Source organism: Odontesthes bonariensis, chromosome 10 (genome assembly GCF_027942865.1).
Source record: "Odontesthes bonariensis isolate fOdoBon6 chromosome 10, fOdoBon6.hap1, whole genome shotgun sequence".
In the NCBI taxonomy this organism is placed as follows: Eukaryota; Metazoa; Chordata; class Actinopteri; order Atheriniformes; family Atherinopsidae; genus Odontesthes; species Odontesthes bonariensis.
Window position 1 is genome coordinate 24,060,289 of NC_134515.1, and position 27,543 is coordinate 24,087,831.

The 27,543-nt window shown below is 39.6% G+C and overlaps 1 protein-coding gene across 10 annotated transcripts in view; it reads left to right on the top strand.

Moving 5' to 3' along the window:
* The window catches only part of LOC142389739 (membrane-associated guanylate kinase, WW and PDZ domain-containing protein 1-like), a 108,589-nt gene that overhangs the window by 18,440 nt on the left and 62,606 nt on the right, over nt 1-27,543 (top strand). For all 10 annotated transcript variants that reach the window (XM_075474760.1, XM_075474761.1, XM_075474752.1 and 7 more), the window contains exon 2: nt 12,705-12,821. In XM_075474760.1, coding sequence (XP_075330875.1) covers nt 12,705-12,821 — 117 coding nt within the window. The remainder of the gene's footprint in view (nt 1-12,704; nt 12,822-27,543) is intronic.

Sequence of the window (27,543 nt, forward strand, 5' to 3'; positions counted from 1 at the left end):
TTCAGTTATCTCTGTATTCAATGCAAGAAGAATCTGTGATTTCATACAATGTGAGGGACACATGTTCGATGAATAGATGGTGAATGGCTTTTGAAGGCGTCACACTGTGTGAAGGTTTATTAGCACGCAGGCACTGGGATGGGATAGTTCATGTTTGTGGGTTAATAAACAGTAGGGTCAGTCTCTTCATTGACCACGATGCGAAGATCTTTGACAGCTGACATGGCTTCACTACTTTTACTTTTAAAGAAATTCCGATTTTTATCTTTATCATTTTGATTCTGATAAAAATGCCATTTTAAATCTTTTTAGATTAAAATCTGTATATGTTTGTACATTGGCTTTTTTTCAGTGCTTACAAAAAGGGACAGACTCTTCTGGTTTTGGGACCATCTGTTTTGTTGTCACTCATGGGGATATTTGGATTTACTGAACAGTTCAATCATGTTGCATCACCAAAAGCAGTGTGTGAGTTTAGGAAGCAGCTACATAGCATCAGTTTTCACAGTTTCATTTAGTGCTCTTTACTGTGTCTTTGTAAAAAAAATTTGTTTTTGTTTGTTTCTTTGTATTATACAGTATTTCACTTCTATGAATTTTCTTTCTTCCTGTAAAAAAATCTCATTATCTGTCTTTTTCTTTCTAAAGAAAATAGAGCTTGATTCTCATAGAGGATGATTAGGTTCAAAGAGGCACGACTAAAAAGCATCTTTGAAGGTTTTCAGCAATAACCAGGCTGGCTGCAGAGATCCATTGACCCTCTTTTATTCTTATCTCTGTTGATCCCGAGCTCTTAGTATGTTGTGTTGTCTCTCTGCTCTCCAACAATCTTGATAAAGACTGAGACATGTGGTCCATGTAACTGAATCAATGCACCATTTTTATTTTCCATCTGTATGCAGTCATTTTTTTATGGCTCCACTTTAAAACTGTAATTCCTTGTTATGTTTTCTCACTTTCAGGCTTTTTTATTCCTTTTGGCATATGAGCTAAATCCTCTCACAAACATGCCCAGTTGGCATTTTTGGAACAGCGCTTCCTCTCAGCACAAAATTCAGTTGCAGCTTCTATTGAGTAAGAAACTGAGGAACTTCACATGACGGATTCATTTTACGAATCTCCCTGTGGGGCCTCTTGTCTGACAGTTTTTTTTTTTGTTTGTTTTTTTTTACCTACACACAGCCATGTGTATCAAATGGATTGGCTCCCTGTTTAAAAGAGCTACCTCTATATAGCTGGTGTTCCATAGGTGTCATTTAATATTAGGTTTAACATGGAAGAGACCTCAGCTACACAGTACAATTCACTCTGATCTTCCCTTTGCTCCACTGGTTTGTTTGTGTGCTGCATCAACATCACAAGCAACCCCTACAATTACAACCCTTAAGGTACAAATTAGTGGTTATTACTCCCCTTTGAAAAACTTCCCCTTTTCCACTCCTTCATCCAAATACATTTATACCATAAGTCAAGTGCTGTGTGATGAATTCTTTTCTTGAGATTTATAGTGTTTTATCATTATTGCTGGCTAGTGACGACACACTCGTCCCTGTGGTGTGATATGTTCCAGAGGGAGGGAGTGAGGAGGGGGAAATGTGTATCTCTTCTCGTCTCATTGCCTGTGGTCATGGGCTCCTGTGAAAAAGTGGACTCTAATGACAGAGGGGGCCTTTGTGTGTGACAGCCAGGCAGGCAGTGACATTTAACAGAGGCAGCCAGATAGAACTGATGGCCCGCTCACGCACCGACTATAGCTTTATGCTTCCTATCAGCGACAGGAAGGATTCGGCTTGCTTGAAGCTTCAGTGTCTCTACACGTGTTACACATGGGAGGAAAAATAATACAATGGACATGTTAAAAATAGGTGCGTTGTATGCATTTTTTTGTGGAAACATGGCACAAAGAAGTGTTTTTCCTACTCTTTCCAAGTGAACCCAGTGGATGAGAATAAAAACCGTCCCATCTGGATTATGTTGAGTTTGGTGTTCCAGTGTTTGACATGAATATGTGTCCATGTTTAGTCTAGTTTGAAATATTTGCGGATATTGGCAGAATACATAAACAACATCTCTGTTTATCTGGGATGATGCCCAAATTATTCAAGACCGATGCATCTCCTAGCACTCAAGCTTTTACTCTCAGTTTTTAACCTTTACAATTTAAGCAACCATTTTTTTCTCCCCTTCCTGCCTTCTTTTCTCTTCCTCCATTCTTTGGCCTACTCAGCGCGTAACACAGAGAGGAGGGAGTGGTAGGCCAGGGTTTCTCTGGATATATTTAGCAATGAACAGATGCAGCGCACTGGAACGGAACATACTGCCTCTGCTCTCCTCGGTGTGTGTGCATCTATGTGTTTATGCGTCTCTTCGTCTGCTACTTTTCCTTCAAACCAGTTCTCCCATCATGCATTGCTGACTCTGACTCAGCAGCACAGCACAGGAGAACTGGGTCAGAATTGGACTACACAGCTCTACTGACATAAACAATCCATACATTTCCACATGTTTTTATTTTTTTTGCCAGAAACAAAGTGTATCCCCAATGCTTGTTCTCTTTGAAAAAAAATGAAATCAGTAACTAAAACTTTATAGTATCACATGGTCAAAATAGTACTGAATAGAGTAAAATTTGCTACTTTTCTGATTAGAATAATTTAAAATTAGTTTATTTATTTTATAATATTTCAGCAAACAAAACAGTAAATAGTCTTTGACACATTGATGGATTTTTTTTGTGCAATGTTCTCATTGAAAAAGGAAAAAATATATATTTACACACATCTATTCATCCATCTATATAGAGTGGTCCCTTGTCTATCGTGGGGGTTAAGTTCCAGAACCCCCCGCGATAGGCGAAAATCTGCGAAGTAGTGAACTTATATTTATTGTACGCAATAAATATTATTTTATGTACACATAAATATATACACACGTACAAATGAATGTCACTTTGCCTTCTTTGTACTTAGCTGTGTTCAGGATGTTCTTGAGCTTAAACCTCTCTGTTCCGTCTGTGTGTACAAACACTGCTCAATCCATATGGCCAAGTCTCCTCTGTCCTCTTATTTCCTCCTTTGCACATCTGTCTAACACACATTAAGGCTATGTCGGAAAAACTGGACTTTTACATAAAACTCACTGAACGGGCTCCCTGCTGCAGGGTTAACTATGAAGATGTGTTGTGGTGTTCTTTTGTGCTTTTCAACCACTCTGAAACAATCAGCCAAATATGTTTTACTTCTCTGATGCACTGCTTTTTTCTGCATCTAACCGCAGTCTCTCTTTCACTTTCTGACCATCGCTGTTCGATCTCCGCTTCAGCTTGTCGAGCAGGGACGGAGGGAACAAGTCTGAATACTAGGATAGCAGTAAGTAACAGCAAATAGTAGCTCAGTCTGCTTTTAGTCAATACACCAAACTAGTGCTGCAGTAGTTAGACCAATAGCCTACTCTTGTACAACCAGATACGATAAGTGGATACAGTGTGTATACTATATCAAAGCCCATAACAGGCATTGGACAAGATATATTTTATCTTTTGCAGCAACTCAAGTGGATACATTTCGCTTTCTTAAAATGGAGTTTTATGTCGGTGTACAAAATTTGATTTCGATCAGCGGTTCCCATCAGGGGTTACATTTTCTGTCACTTTGAATTTCCATACCTCTGCAGTTTTAATTGAAGACCTAGGGGTCAGATTTTTTTTATTAACTTACAGATGTACCCTTTAAAAGTTGTTTTATCTTCTGCAAGAAGATGCATGCTACAACGTAAATGCCACCGTGCGTGACAATAGTGTTCCTGGTGCTTCTTTCTCCTCTTCATTTGATAATCCAGTCAACGCGTTCAAAGTTTGTACATGTAGGAATCTAGCTGTCATAACCTCTCTGGAACGAGCTGGAGGTGTTAGAGCCTAATGTAACCATTGTTATTTGCTTGAAATGTATATTTGAAGACAAAACTAATGTAGTCAGATGATGTTGGGCTGCACGGTGGTGTGGTGGTTAGCACTGTTGCCTCACAGCAAGAAGGTTCCAGGTTCAACACCCAGCTGGGGCTTTTCTGTGTGGAGTTTGCATGTTCTCCCCGTGTATGCGTGGGTTCTCTCCGGGTACTCCGGCTTCCTCCCACTGTCCAAAAAATCATGCATGTTAGGTTGACCACCTGCTGGTGGTGGTCGGAGGGGCCGATGGCGCCGGTGCTTGGCAGCCTCGCCTCCGTCAGTGTGCCCCAGGGCAGCTGTGGCTACAACACAGTAGTCTGCCACCATCAGCATAGCACTTTGAGATTCCGTATGAAATGAAAAGTGCTTTACAAATGTAATTGATTATTATTATTATGTTGTTAGCTGAACATAGGGACTTTGGTAATTAATCTGTGAGCAGTTTCAGTTTTTCTTTTACTCTCATTAGAGGTGGACTGTTAAAATTGGCACATAGATATGTCAGCTGATGTTAGCTCTTTGTAATGAATATAGAGTTTGCAGTACATAGATACCAATGTTAATGAGACAATATATGTATATACATATAAATATAGATAAATATGCCACTGTAATCTGTAACATATTGTTGGGTAACAAATGTGAGAAAAAAAAAGACAAAAGCTATCAACAAAAACAAAAAGGAATCTCTAGTGATATTATTTGTATTGTGTGTATGTAAAAGTATTGTTTATCATTTAGATTGATTTGTAGCAGGTATAAACATGTCAGCTTTTACAAACATTTGTTCAAATGGGAGAACCAAGCCAATCAAATCGTACTGAAATTGAGAAGATATTGTTTTAAATGAAAGTGGAAACCCTGAACCAATGTCAGTCAACATGTTGGATGTCATAAAAGTGTAGGATAGCAATAAAACAGGGTACATGAAGTATATGGGGTAAATTAGAAAGAAGTACAAAAGTTAAAGTTTTTAGATAACTACACAGGAAACAGAAAACTTTTGCTGAACTGAAGGTATCATCCGGGCTCCTCCCTGTTCCCCTGTCCCACTGAGAGAGGGCTTACAGCAGGAATGACATGAAAGAAGCTCTGGGTGTGGCTGGTTATGGAGGTAATTATAGGAGGAGACAGCAGAGGACTGCTCCAGAGCTTATGGCAGACCAATCTGGGATTGTTGTTTTTTCCTCTCCACCTCTGCACACACACTGATTGCAGGGCTCATAGTTGGTAGCAATAAGATGGCGGCTGCTAGTGGTTACGACACTAAGCTGCTTTTATATCTGTGGATCTGTGTGTGGGTGTATGTTTATTAAGATGGACAGAAAAACAAGCTAGACTCATTTTTAATAATATTATTATCATATCCTCTGTGTCAGTTGCCATAAACTCTCTCAGTCAGAATAATGGAGAAGGGAGTCAAGTGAAGCATTACACTGAGAACATTTGATTAGCTTCATCTCTTCAATCCCTACTGATGTTCACCTCTCTGAGACAGCCCATCCTTATATTACTGGATAATGTAGAGTTAAAAGTTTTCCTCTGTAACTGGAGAGTCAAGTGTTGACTGACGGGATGTCCTGAGACCCACAGGAAGCTGCTAAAACAATGGAATTTACTGTTTAAGAACCCGCATTTCCAGTTCCTACTTTGTGTCCATTATTTCAAATCAGCCTATAAGGAAATACAATATTATTTGTCCCCCAGAGGAAATTCCATTTCTTTGTCTTCAGTTTAAGCTCTTATCAGCCTGAGACGGCTTTGAACCATCATAGAAAGCAATTTAAAGGTTTATAAGATGCATATATGTATAACTGCTGTATAATCGCCAAACATATAATCTGTGTGTAATTTTGGGCCTGTAATTTAGTTAAGTTTCAACTCCTCCTGTTGTGCCTCAGCACCATAACAGATAGATGTATACAGACTGAGAGGAGCCCTCTTTATCAAGATGTGATAACAGACAGGCTTGTGAGATCTCCACTTAAACACTAAGCTGCAGCTTCAAGTAAGTTAGCATGAAAACTGGAAACGGGAGACTATAGTGACCCTGATGTAAAAAACTAAAAAAAACTCATTCAACTTTTAACCTTTTTAATGTTTTATGAAATTCTCTTTTGTATTTAGTGTTATCCCAAAATACTTTGGGATAAGAATAATGAAGCAGGCTCTCCGAAATAGTAATCAAATCAACACCTTGCTAAAAGCTAGCTAAATGAAGCCTTTTTACATTAATTGGGTTTCCATTCACCAGCAAAGCAAATTCAAATTTGAAGCAAATCTTTTGAAAAGACATTTTTCAATGACTGGTTTGCAGGGTGGTGGTATAGGCTACGTTGCCAGTGATTGTATTTCAGTTGAAAAAGTAACCAGAACCAGTAACTGGCAAAGTTGTTCCTATTCCTCCATGTCACATCCAGTCTCCTTCAGAACAGGGGAAACTACCTCTCTTTAGTGTATAAACATTTTTGTTTATACGTACACTGAAAGTTTTTTTTTTAGATTTTTACCTTTTCTTTTCTTATCAAAACGTTATTAATCATACAAGCCTCAGCAAGAAAGTGGAAAAGTATTTCATTAGCATGTGACATGACCATTGCCCCTATTTGATTCAAGTGAGGATTCACCAGGAAGACCTCTGTGTGTGTGTGTGTGTTTGTGTCATTTAACACCTAATCTGTGCCAGCTGCAACTTCCACGGGAGAGAGAAAAGTAAGACACACAGGATTAGTGCTCAACTCAACAAGCAATTACCGTTGACGCAAGACAAGACACACATATGCATTTTTCCCCCATCAAGTTACACCAGAGACTGGCTGAAGTTCTTTTGATGCTGTTTGTGCTTGTTTTGACTGAGTTTTAATGTAAATATACCGGGAAAATAGAAGTTTTATGTTTCCTGTGTTTCCAAGCTCATCTTGTGATGTAACAATATTTTGTTGACAGTAATTACTCACTTACTAGCTGCAGAGTGTTAATTGTGAGGCATTCTCCCAGAGAACATCTGTAATTTAGGGATTTTTTTTCCCCCTGCTATGGTCAAATTAAACCTACATCTGCATGTGTGGTCTGCATCTTGAAATCAAACACGAGTTGATATTTTTCTAATCCAACTTCATGAGATTAGTCACAGCTCAGTTTGTTTTTTGTTTATGATCCAACCGGTTTGGATCACTGGAAAGTTTCCGTCGCATTACAAACACCTCAGTGTAAGACATACCCATCTATGGTATTGTAGCAGCACCTATTTATAACAATACTATAAAAAAAGTGAATAAATATCTATATATCTTCTTATTTCCGAAGCCTTATTGATGTACATGGTCAATTCAAACTGTATAGTTTTTTTTAAATACTTTTGATAACAATACCTGCCTTTTATAGTGAGTATAAGTACAAAGTAAAAAAATAAAATTAAAAAACAACAAAAGTAACAGAGTTGATAGTTAAGGTCAATAAAATTTTACATATGACAGTTGTGTTTTCTTTCAATCATTAGCTAATATTACAAGTCATTCTGAGTCTTTAAATGAACTCAGAGAAAAACCACAAAGGATAAAAATCCTCACCTTTGAAGTTGCATTCAAAAGGATTATTTTAATAATTGATTTAATATTAACCACTGGGTGGCAGCATCCTATAATGACCACACACGGCTCAGCTGACCGGTAGGCTCTTGGTTACCATGGATACGGGTCTGCCAAGCACACCTCTTATTCATGAGGCTTGGAGACACAGAGGGCAGTGTTGAGCTGAAGAACGGTGGATGAATTCCAATCAGCAGCTGGACAAAGCTGCACACACACTCACTGCAAACTCACTGATGTGACTGCTTCCTCAAACGGCTGTCAGTTCTCTTTAAGCTGTAGGCTACTTTAACATACACATAATCGTAAACCACACACGCCACATCTACTCATTGGTTGTCGAGCATTCTGCTTTTAATGTTTGAATGTTTACCAGCTGGTTTATTTCCACAGGCATGATTGACAGGCAGAAGCAATGACTTGTAGTGAGCACAGCTGTTATGCTACTATAGATTGCAGCTGCTTGGCACAGTCTTCTGATGATGTTTTAGGCAGCAGTTGCCATATGTTTGTAGTCTCTTGCTATCTGGCCAATATGTTTTTGAACGCTCTCCAAATGTCACTTTCTTTATGCCGCGCTAAGAGCTGTTATTAGAACCCCTCCAATTAAAATCACAACTCTCAGACATTTTTTTTACTTTTACAATGTTTTCTGAGAGAATGTGTGAATCCCTCTTTCTTCAGATGCTGGAGCGCACTCCACTTCAGCATCACCCTCCACCCCCACTCCTAAAATGAGATGGGGATGCATAACTAGATTTAAGGTTATGTAATGCTGACTAGAGGCATTGAGGATGTGTATAATCCACTCTTATTTGGGTTAAATCCATCTCTCTCAGCCTGTCTATTTGTAAGAGGACAGGGGCATTACATCCTCACACATTTCTTTTCTGTGTCATCAAGCTTCAAAAGCACCAATCTCTGCTACGCACAGTCGTTCACCAGCCGGCTCCACATTCAGTACATCTTAGTTCCCATGAACCATTTCTCAAAGAATTTACATCTTTGGTGTCTCGTATTTTCCCCGATGGAGGGATTTTAGCGTTTTGAGAATCAAAAATATTCTCTCTAAGCTCTGAGGAGGAGCCATCTTATCATCTGAAGTTTCATCTACGTAGATCTTGAGTGATCTTTTTAAAGGCTGTAAAATAACAATTCATAGTATTTTTTTCAGTGTTCTGGATAAGCAGTATCATCATTCATAACAAAATTGTAACCCAAGAAACTGAAGATAGCAACTCAACTCCTTACGGTCACACTTTTGTTTTTTCTTTATATTTTCTGACAATGTTTGTTTAGGTTTAAAACTGCTTGCTTAGCTTTGGAAAACTAGCTGTATGGGGTTCAAATATTTCCTTTGATGAAACCAATCTAATGTCAGAGGGCACACGTCTCCCTTCTCCAGGAAGCTTCACTTAAATTTTCTGGGTTACTACTGTAATGAGTCCCATGCCAGTAATGTCATCAACAGAGAGCATGAGGCTATGATCTCATGGCGTCTATTTCAGGCAATAAGGGGCCTCAGTTAAAGCTTATTGGACCAAATAGCACAGTGAAAACTGACATTGGGAGTCAGAGCAGGTTGCATTGCTCTGTAAATGGAACAACAATCATTGAATTGCTACAACTGTTGTATGGACATACATGAAAATTTACTTACATTTGTAGTCCCCAGATTCTGAAATTTATTACCAATGAACTTTACTGTGCCATTACAACACTATGATTCTTTATTTTTCATCTATTCTGCTGTAGATTTGAAGGTGTCTTGTGGTCATTGTCTTGTTGCATGACCTAATTTCAGCCAAGCTCTAGCTGTCAGACAGATGGCCTCACTTTTGGCTCGAATATGGCAGAATACTCTGATATACAGTGGAGTTTATAGTGGATTCAGTGTCCTCAAATCTCTCAGGTGTTATGGCTTCAAAACAAGCCCAAATCATCTTTGCTACACCACCATGCCTGACAGTTGGTGTGAGGTGTTTAGGCTGCCATGCACAGCACCATGTTGGTTTTCGCCAAACATTGTCAGACATCCCTACTATGGTCTTGCCTGTCCTTAGGCATTGCTCCAGAAGTCGTGGGGTTTCTTCAGATGAATCTTTGCAAACCTAAGCTTTGCTGGCATGCTCTCTTTAAAATAGAAGAGATTTTCTCTTGACAACCCTTCGAAATAAGTCATACTTTCCCAGTCTTTTTTTTTTTATTGTTCTGTTGTGAACTGTAACATTTAACATGCTAAGTGAGGCCTGTAGAGTCTGAGACGTATCTCTTGTTTTTTTTTTTTACTATTTCTCTGAGCATTGAATTGAATTGAACTTACTGGGAGGTTCACTCAGGCCCACTGAATAATATTTCTCACTTTACAATAATGGTCTTCAAATTGTGTGAAAATAGCATTATAACCCTTTCCACATTGATGGGCAGCAACTATTACTAAGATCGTTGCTGATTTATTTCTTCCTTGGCATTGTGCTAACACATACCTTCATGTTCTGACAAGCAAACTGCCAAAATTCCAGTTTTCATATAGGTGCTCACACCTGCTAATGATCAGTTATAGCAACATCTATCTGCAACTTATATCCTAAGAAAGCAGTAACAAAGGACTTTGTTTGGCTTAGTTTTTGTTAAATGAATAATGACATGGTCATTTAAGGCCTGCTAACGATCACTCAATGTTTCATTTTTCACCTGAAACATAAGAATCTAATGAGAATTGTATTATGAATTATGTTTCACACAACTGCATATTGGACAGAAAAAAAAGCTTGGTATCAGCAGACGTGCAGATGGCATGCAAGATGTCTGCTGATACCAAGTTGATAAGAATGTCCGGTATATTTTGAATACGTATTCTTCGCTCTTATTGTACACAAGAATGTACAACTGGGGGAGAATTGCTTTTCAAAACACTCGTACCAAAAACCATCATATTTATAGGCTTATTTTATTTTACTGCAGTGGAAATGTGTTCAATCGTGTGTTACATCTACCATACCTGAACAAATTTTAATTTGTTGTATGAAATAGCATTTGTGATTTAAAGAACACACACACACACAAACATACTCTCATACATACACATGTGCCACTATGGGGTGATTATCTGATCCACACGGCTTTGATACTCATAAATATTAAATATTTGATGACTTCCTCATTGATAGAGCATGACACCTGAGCAGCCCTCCCCCTGCTAACTGTAAGTATCCGCAGGAAGGGGTAGTTCCTGACAAGAGACCCTATCACAGGGAAATAATCTGAGCCAGCAAAACTGACAAGATGATGGGCACAAACACTAACGTATGTGTAGCATATTTTAGTTTTGATTAGATGTGGTTTGTATAAATCAAAATGGAGCAGCAGCGGAGGGCCAAATTGAAAGAATGTTTAATTATGTGAAATGAGAGAGAGAGATGGTGTGTGTGTGTGTGTGTGTGTGTGTGTGTGTGTGTGTGTGATAGAGAGAGAGAGTGTGTGCTGTTGTATCTGTTTTTTCCTTTTACAATCTGACTTCTGCTTGCCTAGCAGGGACTGTAATGATGGTCGTCAGCACTGGCTGGTTGCTAGGTAACAATTACCTGACTGTGCTTTGCTTGCACTGAATTACACTGTGTGTGTGTGTGTGTGTGTGTGTGTGAGTGTGTAGAGGGACGGAAAAAACAGCAAACTAGAATACCAACGAGTGTCTCCACTTCTGGGAAGAAAATACCACAGACCAGAGGCAGATCTGTGGCAAAAATAATATTATCATAGCTGCGTTTGCAAATAATACCCTTAGGCTGAATATCACCATACATTTGAATACTGTTTTTTACTGTGATTTAGAGGTGTAGTCTAATTCATTGCAGCCCCGTCTATTTTGATAAATGTATTAGCTGGTTTACTTTAGATATATTTATTGTTTTCACTGTAATTATGAAATGCTTTTTTTTTTTTTAGACTTTCAAACTGGTGCCTTGCACCATTTGTGTCGCTTCAGTATTTACATCTATGGGGGCGGGGATGGATGTGAGGTTGAGGCTGATAATCGTGATGTCATCAAAGGGCTGTTCCTGATGCCAAATGTCTGATACTCAGCTGCTTCAAGAGGTCTTTTCAATTTCTCAGCTACAGCACGTAGGTTCCTGGCCTGTTTTAGTTTTTCCTGTCTGTTTTATTTTTTTATTTATTCCTTTTTTAGTTAGTATCTGCACAAGTCCTCCCTGCCTCCCTCTTAGGTCCATTTTGTAGAACTTTACCTACCTCATAGGAATGGTTGGACATACTTAGGAAAATGTGGGTATTTACTTTCTTGCCGAGTCTTTGATGAGATTTATTCCAAATCTCTACAATTCAAAAGTAAACTCTAACCCTCCAGTTAGCACACTTAGCAGACCCTGCCATCAAAAATCACAAGGCCAGGGGAGACTCATCAGCTGTGATCTGAGGCCGACAGGAGGCCATGGTACCTCCCCCAAGAACTGCTTGCCAGCTCTCCCAGACACAGATGATATATTTGGAGATCATTAAATGGTCCTAAATGAGACCCTGGCGTGAGAGCGAGCTCTGACCATCTGGCCCCATTGTGAGTGCCGGAGCTCTTTTCAAATTCCGCCAGCAGGATCGGCATGCCTGATTGGATGGATGATGAGTTTGCTTGAGAATTCCAGCCAATCAGGGACACTTTTAATCAATTACCAAAACCTTCCCCAGTCTCTGTGTCTCCCATTAAATTAACCATCCTGTCCTTGTATCTCTTTCTCTGCAGTGCTCACTATTACTATGTTTTGTTTTAATTGAATCTACATTGATGCTACCATCCAATGAAAGAGAATGAGGAGTGCTACTTTTTGATTTTTTTTTTACAAAAAACACCCGAGGAATTCAAGGAAACAAATTCACTTAAAATAGAAAGTGTAAATATGTAGGAAAGCAATTTGATTTGATGCTTCACATGAACTTAAAAATTATTTCAAAATTGAATTGCACTCTCCAACCAAATTAGATTTATGAACAAATTTGATTTAAAAATATTTTTCCAGGTACTGCCTAAGACAGGTTAAAGAGGCCCTTTTCAGTCTGTGGAAATTATGTGGCCTTTCATGAAATGACTGTGGGTTCAAATGACCTTTTCTTTTTTTGACAAGGTTCCTTTACTTGAGCTGTTTTTGTCTGTCTGCATTTTCCAGGTCACAAGCTCAATAAGGACCTGAAGCGCTTCCTGAGCTTAAGGTTTCAGAAGTCATCATCTGACCACGAGCTGCAGAAGACTATTCGAGCCAATCTGTATCGTCATGCTGTGCCTTGTGAGTAAAAATATTAGCATCTATGATGATACTTTCCATTGATTTCCATCTTTTCATTGTTTGATATCTCTTTCCTTAGATAATCATTCTTTCCCCTCACTCACTCAGAACACATCCTGTCCTACTTTATTCATCTTTCATAATCTAAAGGCCTCAGCAGCTCTGCTTCTGATGAATGAAAAGAAAAAATGTAAATTTTTCAAACACCACCTCTGTAGTTTTTGTTATTACTGTCCAATAAAAGCACTCTTGGGTTGACCTGGCCAGAGCACCATTTTTGCAGCTGCCGCACACAGTTGTGAAATTTATAAAAAGTGGAATCCAAGCCAAACCCCCCGCACAGCGCCAGTCTCCACAGCTGGGCTCTGTTACATCACAAACAGTTGGACCTGCAGCTGGGTGACCCAGTGCAGTTCTGCTCAGTTCATTGTCTGACTGTACTTGTCACATGTTTGTGTTGGCAAAGTGTCTTGCTTTGCTTTGAGTTGAAGCTTTAATTGTTTCAATCAGGCAGCATGTGATGATCATTTAAGAATATTTATTTAAGTGTGTTTCCACAACTATGAAGTTGTTTTGATAGTGACTGACAGTGAATTCAAAGGCATGATCGAACCAACCTAATAAAGTGATCCTCATTAATTCAAACACCACTTCCTCCTTTTTCGGTGAAATGGGACTCGTGCGTTGGTTTGCATGTGTTTGCATTGGACTAGACCTTAAGAAAATGTAGCTTCCAGAAGAATACATGTTTTCCTGTTTTCTTTCTTAGTCTGGGCTTTTTCACTTTCAATCTCTGTGCTTCTCTTGTGCTCAGCCATGTGACTGGTAAATCTGCCTCTCTGAGCCTCTCATGGTGCCCTGCATGGGATTATGATGTTCGGATATATTGAAAATAGATTCCTGCCTGATTATGTGATAAACATGTCAGGCTATTGCAAAGGTCACAGTATGATGGAGAGGCTGTTACGTGCAAAAAAGACAAACTGCTAGGCTGACATGAATACTGAACATGAAATAAAAAACAAAATGTATTTCAAAGGGATATTGTTTATGACGGCCTGGGCACACATCGGAGGATTTAAAGCAATACTATGTAACATTTCTACCTTAAAATAACAGCTTGAAAAGAATTGTGCGGCTAGAATGAGTTTTAATATTACGATTGGCCTGTCTCCTATGCCCTTCGGGGGTCTGAGTTGGAAAAACTGCGCTATGTAACTTTGCTGGACCGGCCCGGGAGCGGCCCGGGAGCTGAGCAGAAGTACTTCGACTTGCTTTCTGGCACACCTACCGCAAAAACAAATAGACCCCTCTCACGCTCCCAGGTACATTTGATTACTCTTACCTTCTCGGTCGACATAGCTTGCACCTTCTGACTCCTCGCCGGTTCGTCAACAAACGTGAAACGTGAAAGCGAAAGGGTGTTGTATTTACGACAGTGTAACCGTACATTACCTCCAAGCCTGTAGGGGGAGCTCCATAATGGGCTTTTTGAGAAGTTACATTGTATTGCTTTAATAAAGGGCTGGAAATGTTGTTTGTTACTCCTGCTAACTTTTTCTAATTTGTTGATTTTTGTTTCTGATGTGGAATACTGCATTTATCCAACACGCTCTGCTTAGAAAGATCATTAAAACAAATCAAATATAGAAAATCAAATTTTGGTTTTATATACCCTCTATTTTTTAAACATTATTTAAATGGTCACATAAGGGCCTCAGGTCAGAAGGGTTGTAAACTTCATGGCGTTTTCAAATTGTTTTAGAACACATTTATTGTTGCCAAAAGATTCAAGCAGGTGATCTAAAATAGAGCTACACAACAATAGGTGAACTTGCGTCACAGGTATCATTGTTAGACACTGCATTGGCATTATGCCTTGCAATATATAAAAGCTATTTTAGTTTACGGTACCAAGCTCAAGTCAATTAACAAAGGCTGCGTCACACTTGTGCGCTTGTGTATGCTGATTGTAGAACGTTCACAAAAGCAGAACATTTTTAAAGGGAAATGCAGCACTAATTTATGAATCTGTGTGTGCCCTACTATTTTAAGTCAATATATCTGCTATGAAAAAGATTAAAGTCCTACCACTTACTGCGGCCCAAGCAGTCTTTTGCGATATTGATATTTTGCATGTTGACATTACAATGACAGCCATTTTTTTTATATACCTGATGTATAAAAAAATATTTTGAAAAAAAAAAAATTCCAAAAAATACACCATGTAAAGAAAGAGTCAGTAACAATAACTGTTAAATGTTGTATAAACAAAAAAACAAATTTGCCATCAATAACCTGTCATTAGAGAAATAAATCTCAAGCAAATCTATTATTAGAAAGACATTGCTATTTGCTCTTTTAATAATATGGTTTGGTTTTTTTAATTGTAAAGCCAACAGCCTAAAAACCACAAAACAGATTGTACTTTAGATACTTGACTCAGTTAGCCTATTTAAGTAGCATTTGATAATAACAAAAAAATAACTTTTGATTAATTCCTTTTTTGTTTTTTCACAGATTTTAGAGTTTGTTGCAACTGTAGTTGTATAAAGAGGTGGGAGGTTTATCACAGGTGACTGGTAAAATCCATGAGAGAGAATGCTAAATGCTTTATTAAGAATGAGGTGAACAAGGCCATCAAGGGCTCCATAAACTTAACGTGGGGCTACAATCTTTGAGTCATTGTTGAGTGGTGAGGAACGATGTGCTTCCCAAGAGTCATTTCTCTGGCGGCTTTACTGAAGCACTCTTTTTTTTTTAAAGAATCTTATTGTTTTCAAACATGGTGTACTTCACTCTGCCAAGGAGTTCATTTGAATTGATTTGTTTATTTCTCTATACGTCTGCAGGATCACTAAAGAATTTCTTAACTGCTTTGCATGTAAAATCTATCAGAGCTGTGTTATAGGTCGACTTGTTAGACCTGTGAAAAACTGCGTAACGACTTAGCTTGATTAGTTAGTTTGACCAATAATGTTCCAAATGTGTAGGACGTCTCCATAACTCCATAAAGCTCTTGATAATAAGCAAAACTTGAATACCGCAGCTTCTTTGTTAACAAGAGTGCTCAGACAGTACATCTTCCACTGCTGTAATTTGCACTAAACATTAGTTCTGTCAGAACCACTCTCGTCAAAATGAGACGAGAAACAGAGATGAATTTCAGAAGCTTATTCTGAATGCATACAATTTGTGTTTGGCGGTATGGCTCTGTTCGGAGGAAGTTCCCGACTTTTCCATGAGCTCCATGGAAGCCAGACAGGGAACAGCAGCATCCTCAGGTGGAGTGCCTTCCATTTGCTGTAAAGGCAACAAACCCCCTAGAACAGACCAAGCAACAATGAACAACAGTATGACATTGTTGGCAATGAAAAATCGGTGGAGCAGGGGAGGTGGTGGGTGCAAGCAGAAAGCAAAAAAAAAGCAGTGACAGCAAACTAAGTTTAAATGAAGTGCCCCAAATGCCAGCATCCAATTGCGAGCAGGAGCTGATTACCCATTGAGCGCAGCTGGTTGTGGAGCCATAGGGGTTGGGTCGGCGTCAGCCAATAGGCAAAGGGCGCGTTGACTACCGCGATGCTCCATTTGTGTGTGTCGCTGCATTGCAGTGACAATGCTAAAGTTGGTGCGGGGTGCCATTATTTGTGGGCTTATGTTAATATAAATAATCCCAAACACTCAGTTCACCTTGGGCATTTGCAGATGTTAGTGGTTTTGCAGGTATGGTCATAAAAAAAATTGAAAATGTCCCCTGATGATGTCACCATATGGCCCAGCACACATTTGCCAAGGCTGAATGGAAAAGAATTCGGAACTGAGATTCAGATCTGGAATTACATCAAAAGTTAATCACCTTCAGGATTTTTATACAAAATCAGTTGCTCTTTCACTAATCTTGCTAACAAAGAGTCTGAAGCCATTCAGGCTGCAAAAAAGGACATCACGGTTCTGCTGCAGTTTCTTGTTTTAGTCAATCATGCTGTCAAAACAGAGCGGGATCAGCATTATTTACATCATGGTCACTTACTTTTGCAATAATACTTATCTTATGGTCTTTTTACATTACAATACTTTTTATATCATGCCACTTTTTTATCCTCAATACTTTTTTTTGCATATTGTCTGTTTGCAGGTTGATTATTTTTCTTGTTTATTGTGTAGGTTCTAGATATTTCTGTCTTTTTTTGTGTTTCTGCCCTTTTTACTTTAATTCTGTAGTATATACTACATTTTCTTTTCTGCTGCTTTAATAAGTAAATTTCCCCGTTGTGGGATGAATTAAGTATATATCTAATCTAATCTATCCCATCAGTTTATGCTTTTAGGTAGCATGCAGGCATCACTGAGTGATGACAGTTCAGTGTTTTCGGCAGTTTGTTCCGCCGTGCCAGCTGTTGCTTACACACATGTTCAGGCACCATACAGACAGAACAGCGAAGAGCAACAAAAGCATAATGTTCTGCTTTGAACAGGCAACGTAAAAAGAGAGTTGACACTGCAGACAGAGCCCACCTAGTGCTGGCTGCAGGGAGAAAAAAAAAAACAGAAAAAAAACATGCAAATCTGTTACAGTGCAACCAGTATTTCACTTTAGTTATCAACTATTTATACTGTACATGAATAATTTGAAATTATGTTATTTTAAAACTCACGTACTACTTGTATGTACTACTTTACAGATAGAAGTTATATACTGAAACAATCTTACAAACTAAGGATCAATGTAGATACTCAGAACTAGAGAAAAAGTTAAATAATCTCCTCCTGTCCCGTGTATATCATTAAAGTGCAGTACTTCATGATACACTGACATTAAAGATGACACACTCTTTTTAGTACTTTAAAAGAAATAAGATTGTGAATACATTTGTGAAACATGCAATGGCGTTTCATAACTAACATAAACATCCAGGTTTGTTGAGTTTTTACTCAGAGCTAATCCAAGTGCAGGGGTGTAAACGGAGCACTTCAGAGTGTGTTTATACACTCAGTAAATGACTACTGAAATTCATCTGTAATTTAAAGTGTTGTAGTACCATGGAAATGAAGAAGAACATTGTTTGGCCACAGAGTGGACTCTGCACGTCCATTGTTAAACAAGTTAGACACAGCTGGCTTTCTTCTATGTATATTTTTCCCATGAAAAGAGTCAATGTGTTACTCAATCACTCAATACTTTTCTTACTTCTCTGCTTGGACTGTGGCTCATTCTCACACATTCCAAGGATGTAAATCTTTGTTTCACTGATGAATAGTTTCATTTATACCTCATAGCTTTTCATCAAACATAACTCCAACAGGGTGAAGAAAAAAAAAACTGCAGTCATTACTGTGTTTGTAGCTGGTTTCCTCCACACATGCCGTTAGACATAGTGGAAAAATGTATCTGTTTCATCACATCAGATGATTTTACTTCTCATGGTCTCACAGTTTTTCAGGTGTCTTTTGACAAACCTCCAGCAAGCCGTCGTGAACTTTTAGCGAGGAATGTTTGAAACTGCTTCCATTTGAAAAAGATGGAGGCCGCTGTGCTTTTTCTGCACTTTTAGGAGTGCATCCTTTCCAAGATTTGTTCTCTCACACATGCCCTGTATCGCAGGTCTGTGGGGAGTTCTCTCAGCCCTTCGCCTTGATTTTCATTCTGATGTGCATCATCAACTGGGAGACATCCCACAGACAGTTATTTACACAGTTTTTGTTTTTAATTATTTTTTTTTTTCACGATGAATTAAATTCGGCACAAGTTAAGTTGTAGAAGCACTGAAAGGACTACAAATAGAAGCAGGATGCTCAAGAACTTAGATGAATGTCATGACAATGAGTTGCATATTTTGGAAAAATTATAGATTTCAAAAGAAAAAAAAAACTGATCTTACTTTACCAATGTGTATAGATTGATAAGGAAAAATGAAGTGAAAGCATTTAAGTTTGTCTCATAACAAAATGCAAAAAACTCGAAAGGGCCTGAAAACGTCATGTCAACACAGCTTTTAGGATCTGTTTTTCTCTCTTTTTTTTTCCCTTTGTGAGGCTAAATATTAATTTGTGTGTGTTTTGATTTCTTTTATAGCAAAAATAGGTTACAATACTGGTCAGTCTAATGCTGGAGCATTTATAGTGTTTATCCAATCCTCTCTCTCTTTCTCACTTTGTTGTTTCCCTCCTCTCCCTCTTGGTGACCTACAATCGCTGCCACCTCCTTTTTATTGTCTCTTTCACTCTCACACACACATGCAAATATTTTCTTAGCATGACAAGACAGAATGACAAAAGCAGTCAAATAAAAGCCACACTTCTCAGCCCTGTGTTTCCTTTGTCTGTGTCTCCTCCCCCACTCCTGAGTTCATGTGTTGTTCCCTCTTGCTGTGCTTGACTCGAACAGGTGCCTTTCTGTCCACCTCTGGCTGAGGTGTTTTTTTTTTTTTTTTTTTTAATGGACATGTGTCCGAGTGTGTGTGCGTGAATATGTGTTTATAGGAAAAGCACCCACCCTCCTGTGCTTCCTTGCCCCGCTGCTACAGATGGCCATTGTTATCATGTGCAGCAAATGTCACAATTGATAGAGAAGTTGCTCTCTCGTGGGATTCATTTCTCTTTCACGTCTACAGCTGTTGCTTGCGGATGAGGGTTATCTCGGCATTATCCCAGCGTTTGAGCCACAAAGTGAACCAATCCTCCCTCCCCCACCTGATCTCTTCCTCTCTCCCTCTGTCGCTCTCCTCTCTTCTTCACTTCAAATCCTCCAGTGAGTGTCAGCGTCCCTGTGGCTTGGCGGTGGCCGTTGCTGTCCTCCGTCTCTCTCTGTCACACTCTAGCTGCTCGCGCTGCCTCTGCTGCTCTCACCCTCCATCTCCTCCCCTTCTTTCTCTCTCTTTCTCTCTTCCTCCCTCCCCTCCTGGCTGTCTTTCACTCCCTCTCTTCCTTGTTTTCCACTCCATTGCCGATCTCGGGGAAGTCATTGTGAGAGACAAATTTCTCTGTTTGCCGCTAACACAAAGAAAGGGATTACTGGTTGATTTGCCAGCTCCAGGCTCGGTCTGCATCCAGGCAAGTGGCAGCTCCTTATTCTCTTCTTTTTTTCTCCTTCTTGTTTTCTATGCTCACCATCATCCACCAAAGCCTGTGATGTATACATGGTAGAGAGTGTGTGTGGTTGATGCTGTGTATATAGGCTAAGGGAATCAGGGAAAGTGGGGGTAGGGGTGGGAATTATGTGAGGGAAAGAGGGGGGCAGGTTCACTTGGAGCAGGCACGTCAAACCCAGAGGGACAGATGGCCAGTAGCCCTGGTTTTTTTTTCCTCTTTGCTTTTCTGATTCACCCTGCAGGCTTTGTACAAGGCCCAGTAATATACAGACTTTCTTTTCAAGAAGCAAGACATGGCTTCTCTTCTCAGCTAGAAGGAGGAGGGGGTTATCTGTGTGTGAAGAGCAGACAGGGTATAGGAAAGGAAAGCAGAGGAGATGGAGGAGGGGGTAACTGTAGAGGCAGAGCAGGTTTTTAAGAGGAGGTGAGGATGGGAGAGAAATGGAGAAGGTATGAGGGGCTGAGAGGGAACAGAGAGGGGGCTCATCAGCCTTGAATGCATGGAGGTCAGGTCCAGATGCTGCTCAAACAAAAGGGCTTCTCTGGGGGAATGGCAGGGGGAAGCGTGGCACTCGCCATTGTGTGTGTCGCTGCATTGCAGGGTGCTGCCGGGGAGCCTCATGCTAATGATGGCCATTCATTCTTGTAACGGATGAGTGGGCCCCAGCTTCTGTTTGCCTGCTTTTCAAATGTGCACCTTTCATATCTAGTTCATGTGACCAAATATCTGCTGTGTTAACACACAGTTCTCTGGAAACAACGAGGGATGGAAAAACGATCGCTTCTAAGCTTATTGAGGGGGCTAGGCAAATATGGGTTTTTGCATAGTAATGATGTACGAAGGAAGGTGCAGACTCTCTATGTGTATACGTGTGTTTACACGGACTGTGTGTGTGTGAGGTTCATGTTTTATGCATGTGTTGGTGTTTTCTCTGGTATATTTATCATATTTTACAGATACAGTCACAAACAGGAATCATTTGTCACCATTACTATAAACCACAAGCCAGATACAGGCCAGACAAACTGAGAATCATCCCGTGCATTTTATCATCAGTGAGACTGGCAAATGAAGTGGTGGCCATGGAGGCTGTGATCTCTGATGTTGTTTTGTTGGTGGCAATATCCTATAGGCCCATTTCAAAGTCATCTGATGGTAAATGATCCAGAAGACACCCTAACAACACCACAGCCTTCTCATCTGTTTGTGCACTTGAAGTTTAGGACAAGCTGTACCCTCAGCCTGGTTTCTGTAAATCAACTCAATCAATCTTGACGAGGACCCACTGTGATCATGAATTTGAAGTGTAGCTCACAGTAATGTTGATGTAAAATCCTTATTCATATTGCCCTGTCAAGTTCATGCTAGTCATTTGTCCTTTGATCTTGTTAATACGCTTGTATTCTCAAGGATGGAAAGATTGTTGACAGGATCACCCCAGTTTCTCAGGTCAAGTTAAAGCGATCAGACTGCAGCCTCCGCATGCTCAGACCAGACTGACACTTAAGCCAAACAGGGTGTTCAGTCTATCACGACAGGGACAGATCTCAGGATAGTTGATTTAAGTGGGTGTCAGTTTTTCTCGCTGTTAACTTTCCCACAGAAAGCTAGTTTAAATGATCTCTGTTATTGTCAACAAAAAATTACGAGAAGCCTCTCTATGAGGGCAAGGAAATTAAGTGTTCTGATTTAATGACTGGACAAAGATTCTCTGTTATGATCATGAAGACTCATTCTTGTATGAGTGTCTTGTGATAATTTGGATGTGGATTTGCTATGGTGACCAGCTAATCTTCATTCTAGCTCGCCACAATGCCTTAAAGCAATCGTATGAAAGCATTTTATTAGTTATGCTATCATTTTCTGTACTGAATTTTGTTTGTTCAGATAGTTACTCGTAGTGATAAAGTCTTTTAATATCAGGCCTTTATACCTACATTAGAGTAATTCACTGATTTACATACTTGGACTTTAACAAATCTAACAATCAATTTCAGGACAGGAGGCTTTGCTATATATGTAATTTAATGCGCTTTCAATAGTTTATTGTCAGAATACTTAGTATTGCATCTGGTCAATTTGCTACAATTTTGTTCTTGCAGGTTGTTCCAAAAAGAATAATTAAACTTTTTGACAAATACAAATGATTGGTCGGGCTTTCTTACTCATGTACTCACGTACATTGAATCTAAAGCTAGAGCCAGGGTTAAAGATCAGGAATCAGTGAAAAATCTCTTGCTGATTAACATATTATGTATTTTTCCCTGTAATAAAAACTATGGTAAAATACCCAACTTTGCAACAGAGAAAACAAACAGTAAGCCTTGAAGGTGCCGTCTAATACCTCCATAAAAAAGCCTCCGCAGCTAATCTGCCACCTGTAGATTCACTGTTTGTCTACAATGAAGATCTTTTTCTTATTTGTTCATTTTTGTTTTTCCAGGGCAGACAATGATACTAATTGCTTGTATTGGTGGACACTAAAATCTTATTTGGTACCAATAAAGATTTGCATTTGTTTTTTTATGGTTTATCAATCTTCCAGGAGCATCATAGCCAACATGGCATGTTTTCAAAAAATCAGAAATCAGTTAAAATACATAGTTAGAAAAGTGGTAGATATTGATATTCAGGGAGCGGTGGGGTTGACAACAAGTGCAGCTTTGAAGTGGTGCTTTAGTGTGTCATGTTGCTGGGCTGATATGTTGCTGGGCTGATATCAGATGATATTGGTCCATGACAGATATATTAGTATATCTATTTATGTTTGTTTATATGAAACCATTTCTTAAGACAACTTATTGCAGAAAAAGTAGAAATGGTATCATGATAATAATTTGTATACCATAGTGACTGATATTTTATTGCATCAGCAACGGCTCCAAAAACAGTAATAGTCAGATTTCAACGGTCTTGGTTTTCTCTGACTCTTCATACTTTTATTGATTGACTTCAGCAATGCTCTTAAAGTTAGTTTATCTGCTTTTATTACTGGGAGAGTGACCCCAAGTGACTTAGATTCTACCATGTGACTCCTCTCCATTCAGGACAGCTCCTTGGTTTTGTGGTCAGATTGCCCGGGCAGCACTCCATGTTCATGCAGGCTCTGGCCTCTACTTCCAGGTACAAGCTTTCCTTTGCTGATTCAACGAGTTGTTAATCTCCCAAGGTCCTAATCAAGTCTCAGCTCTCTGGTCTTTTTCCCATTATAGGATAGGATCTTCTACATCTACTCAATGTTCCTCCCATGCTTTCCCTCTCCACCACTCTATAAGCCAGCCTGAGAGAGGTTTCCTCAATTAAAAGATCTGCATGAAGGTTGTTGTTTATCACAAGAGACCATGTGTACGGTAATGTCAAGAGTCTATATTTATGACTAAGAAAGCAGGGGAAGGGATGAAGAGGGAGGCACAGGAGAAGAAGAGAGAAAGAGAGTGGGAGGGAGGGAAGAAGGGAGGCAGTGGGCGGGAGTATGCGGGGAGCTGTGGGGCTGCAGCCATTGGCCTCAGACAGGAACTGAAGTGTGAATAGCTCACATTGGCTTAGCCTCTAAGCTGGGCTGGACCTCTAATTTGCTCTGCTTGTGGAGCTTTGAAGAAAAACGGCAGCTGCCTACTTGCCGCCTGCCTGAATGAGCTTGCAAGCTGGGAGCTAGCACTCGCTCACAGACAGCTGAATGATCCATGGATTCTTTGGATGGAGAAGGGAGAGCAGAATTTAGCCTGCTTGGATTTATCTTTTTGAATATTTCTGTGGAATAACTTGCAGCGGAGAGAGGAGCAGAAGCAGTAGCAGCAGCACTGGCAGTGTAGAGGTAATTCTATGACATATACTTCTCATGGGAGTGATGCCCTGGCTTCCGGGATTAGATTGAAAGAGATGTGGGTGGGGAGAACAGACGGATACACAGAGGCAGAAATAAAGGCAGGTGGAGAGACTGTGGGAATTAGTGCCTATGCAGATTTGTTGTGTGATATTGATAGGCAGTGATGTTTTGTACTGTGCATCTTTGATGACGGCGGATCTGTGCGTGCCCACTAATGCATGTTTGTCTGTGGGAGATGGTGTTTGGTTAAGGGGCTGAATTTAAACACTGATCTGTTGACACACTCGCCTCCTGACATTTTCCCCTGTCACTGGCTCCTGCAGCAACATCTTTCTCCTCGTTTTCTTTCTCTCCATCTTCCCTTTAACTCCTTGAGTCACCCTTCCTCATGCTCTAGCTCTGCTACTCTTCTCTCAATTAAAGCTCTTTTCCTCTTTTTCTGTTTTGGACTTTCTCCAAAAAAAAAAAAAAAAAAAGCCTTTCCATCTTTTGTGTCATTGGAAGAGATTCCCTCTTAATGATGCTTCAAATTTAATGTGCTTTGCAACTATTCATTTTCAATCTCCCCCACCCTCATCCCTCACCCCCATATTGAAAGGGAGAAATGGGGCGGGAGCAGGGGAAACAGCAGGAGAATAGCGGCTGGACTCAGCTGTGAGGAGTGTTGTGGCGCGAGCTGAAAGAATGGCCCGTTGTGTTGAGCAGCAGCAGTATTGTGTGTCTGGCTTCTCTCTCCCCCTGTCCTTCTCCTTCTTAATGGGCAACTCCATATTCCTTTTATTCAAAGATTCGCAGTGAGGAACCTGTTCTTTTTTGTAAGAATACGTTCAAGCAGGCTCTTTGTTACAGAATGCTACCCTTTTACCTTTAAGTAAAGACATGGAAATTATTTGAGATCTTTCAATTCTTGCATTTATTTATTAAAAACAGCTTACTTTGAGAAATAGAATTAGTCTGTGTAAAACGTTTGTTTTCTTTTTCTCCATTTTCTTTCAACATGTAAGAACATTCCCTGAAGAAAATACTGTAAAAAAATGCAAAATTTGGAATTAAAGCAGCATCCGTCTTTAGAAATGAATCAGATGAGGGATATAATGTGCACTTCTGATACTTAAAAGGACTACCACCATTCTGATTGTTTTATTCAAGATTAATATGGTGGTCATTGAAATGTAGCTAATTGATGAAATGGCACTGAGAGATGGCCAAAAAAAATACAGATACCGTCACAGTCTCCATTTGGCATTTTTTGGGCTTCAAACTTTGAAGCATGACACAACCTGGAGTGAATCCTTCAGTAATTTGAATTTAACTGTGTTTAGACCTTCCTAAAACTTTAAATAGAAAAAAAAAAAAAACATTTTTTGTAATATTCTGCTTTAGTCATATTAGCATCTCCAAAATGTTTTGTCCCACCGACACCATAATGGATTCAAGGGCCCATCTATGTAGTTTGTGGTTGAGGCGTTCCCATCATCTGAACAGTGTATTAAGGGACTACTTGTGTCGATGAGGCCTTAAAGTGCTGCTTCAGTCAATGCAACTCCAGTAATTGGCTTAGGAGCCCAAGAGAGTTCCATGCTAACTCCCTCTGTGACTGTTTGCTCCCTCTACCCCTCCTCTACTCTGTCTGCTAAAGATATGCACGTAATTTCTTCTAATGCCACCTTTCAGTCCTTGTTTTCATAACACACACTTCCCCGTCAACACAAAGCTTGTGTGTGTTTATTCTAGAAACAAGTCCCTATTTGTACTGCAGCTATACAGTTTCAAATCTTTCAGAAGGGATGGTTTTGTGTTATTTTTTTTTTTTTTAAGACTATAAAGCTTGTGTCCTCAGTATGCTTTATTCACATCTTAAATGCTGTACAATCCTCCTGATATTTTCATTGTCAGTAGAGCATTGTTTTGCATCCATTTACAAAAGAAAGCAACCATTTCTCTGCATGAAATACAGTCCCACCATTAGGCAAATCTCGCTCTCAGGTCAGTTCTTGTTCTTGTGTGCACCACCCCCTGCCATGCTCACACTCACAAACAGTGGGGGTTAAAAACAGCAGATGTTTGGCTGAACCAGTGTGTGTGTGTCTCTGTGTGTGCCTACAAGCGTGTGTATGTTTGTGTTAGACAATGAGTGGAAGCTCCCCAGACCATCAACAGCAGGAAGGCGATCGAGAGTATCAGGATGTCACCAGAGTGCTGTCAGCCCACTGCCCATTGTTAATTCTCAGGAGGGTGTTTTTCACCTGTATTTGAGTGTGTGTGTGTGTTTACTGTTGTAGTGGTGGTGGTGGGTGCAGATGTGTCTTGTTTTTAACACATATAAAACTGGCTCTAACTGCCACTGACCGTTTGTAATTCTGATGATGGTGGTTAGAATAAGAAAGATCTGAGGGTCACATGACTGTAGCTGAAGAGATATTTGGGTTATGGTGACAATGACAATGTGACACTGAACCAAGAGACGTCAAAGAGGCTTAATCTGACATCTTGCACTTCGGTTGTTTGCTTGAACTGTCAGAAGCAGGAGCATCAAATGTAAATAGAAAAATCTGTGTAAAATTCTAACAGGTAGCTTCATCCTATACCCCATGACCTGGAAATTTAGATTTTTTTTTTTTTGTCTATTAAATGTGAAGTATTGTGACTATTTGGCAAAATGTGGGAACAGTGCATTCCTATGTGTACTTATCCTGTTTGAAAATTAAAAAAAAAAATCATGTCTATGGACACAAATCTATAGAATAAGATATTTTGACTTTACTCTTCTTGAATTGATAACATACATTCATTTTAGACTTGACAGCATTGCCACAACCTGAGCTGAACAATATGAAATCAAGTTTTGGATCTTTTGGATCACTCTCAAATGACACTTAGTAGTAAGCCAGTAACTATGCTGGACTCAACAGAGTCAAACAGTTTCCAAATTCAGAGCTTTACTTCAGAAATAGTTCTAATGGCACTAGGCATATAGTCAAGATTAGAGTTGACTGTAAGTATTTGTAAGTGACGTAGAGCCTAATTATATAAGTGTATTGTCTATTGCTAGTGCCCATTAGTTTAAGGTGGAAATTTCGGTGGGATGATGAACTGAAAGTTCATTAGAAAGTTTTCCCAAGAGCAAATGCTGAGGGGGAGACTGTTGTTGGCAGGAGGGTTATTGCCATTCAATTTGCCCCTGTCCCACGTGCCATCATTTATTGTCTCAGGCTTTCTTCCTGGCTGCTATCCTTCCATCCCTCTCATTGAATCTAAACAGTTTCTCTAAAGCCCGGTACTGACTGTATGATTTTCAGGTATCCCAGATGAAAGACAACCAACATGTTAGGATCATGGTTTAGAGAATGCCTTCGCCACAGTCTTATGAGCAAAGATAACCGGAGATGAATTTCTGACATTGTCAGACAGTTTAGATGATCTTTTTATCGTGTGTCCACTACTACGGCCTACGTCTCTGAATCAACCAGTAGGAATGTAGCAGAAAGTGAAATATTAATCAACGTGGGGCACTGTGTAAAAACCAACACAAAGCTGAAGAGTGTAGATGGAAATGTATCCTATGGAAATAAAAAAGGAAGCAAATTTGGTTGAGCTGTGGCAGCAGAAGCCTTGTCTGTATAATGGTTGCTTCATCTTACAGGCTACCATGACTGCACTAATAGAGTTGCTGCATGGAAGGAAATGGAGGAGGACTAACAACTCCTAAGTGAGTAACAAACAAGTGGACATATTACTACAGACAGTAATCAACAGGGCAACCATTCTTCAGCTCATTAAACTCTCTTTATGTTAATTTGATGCTTA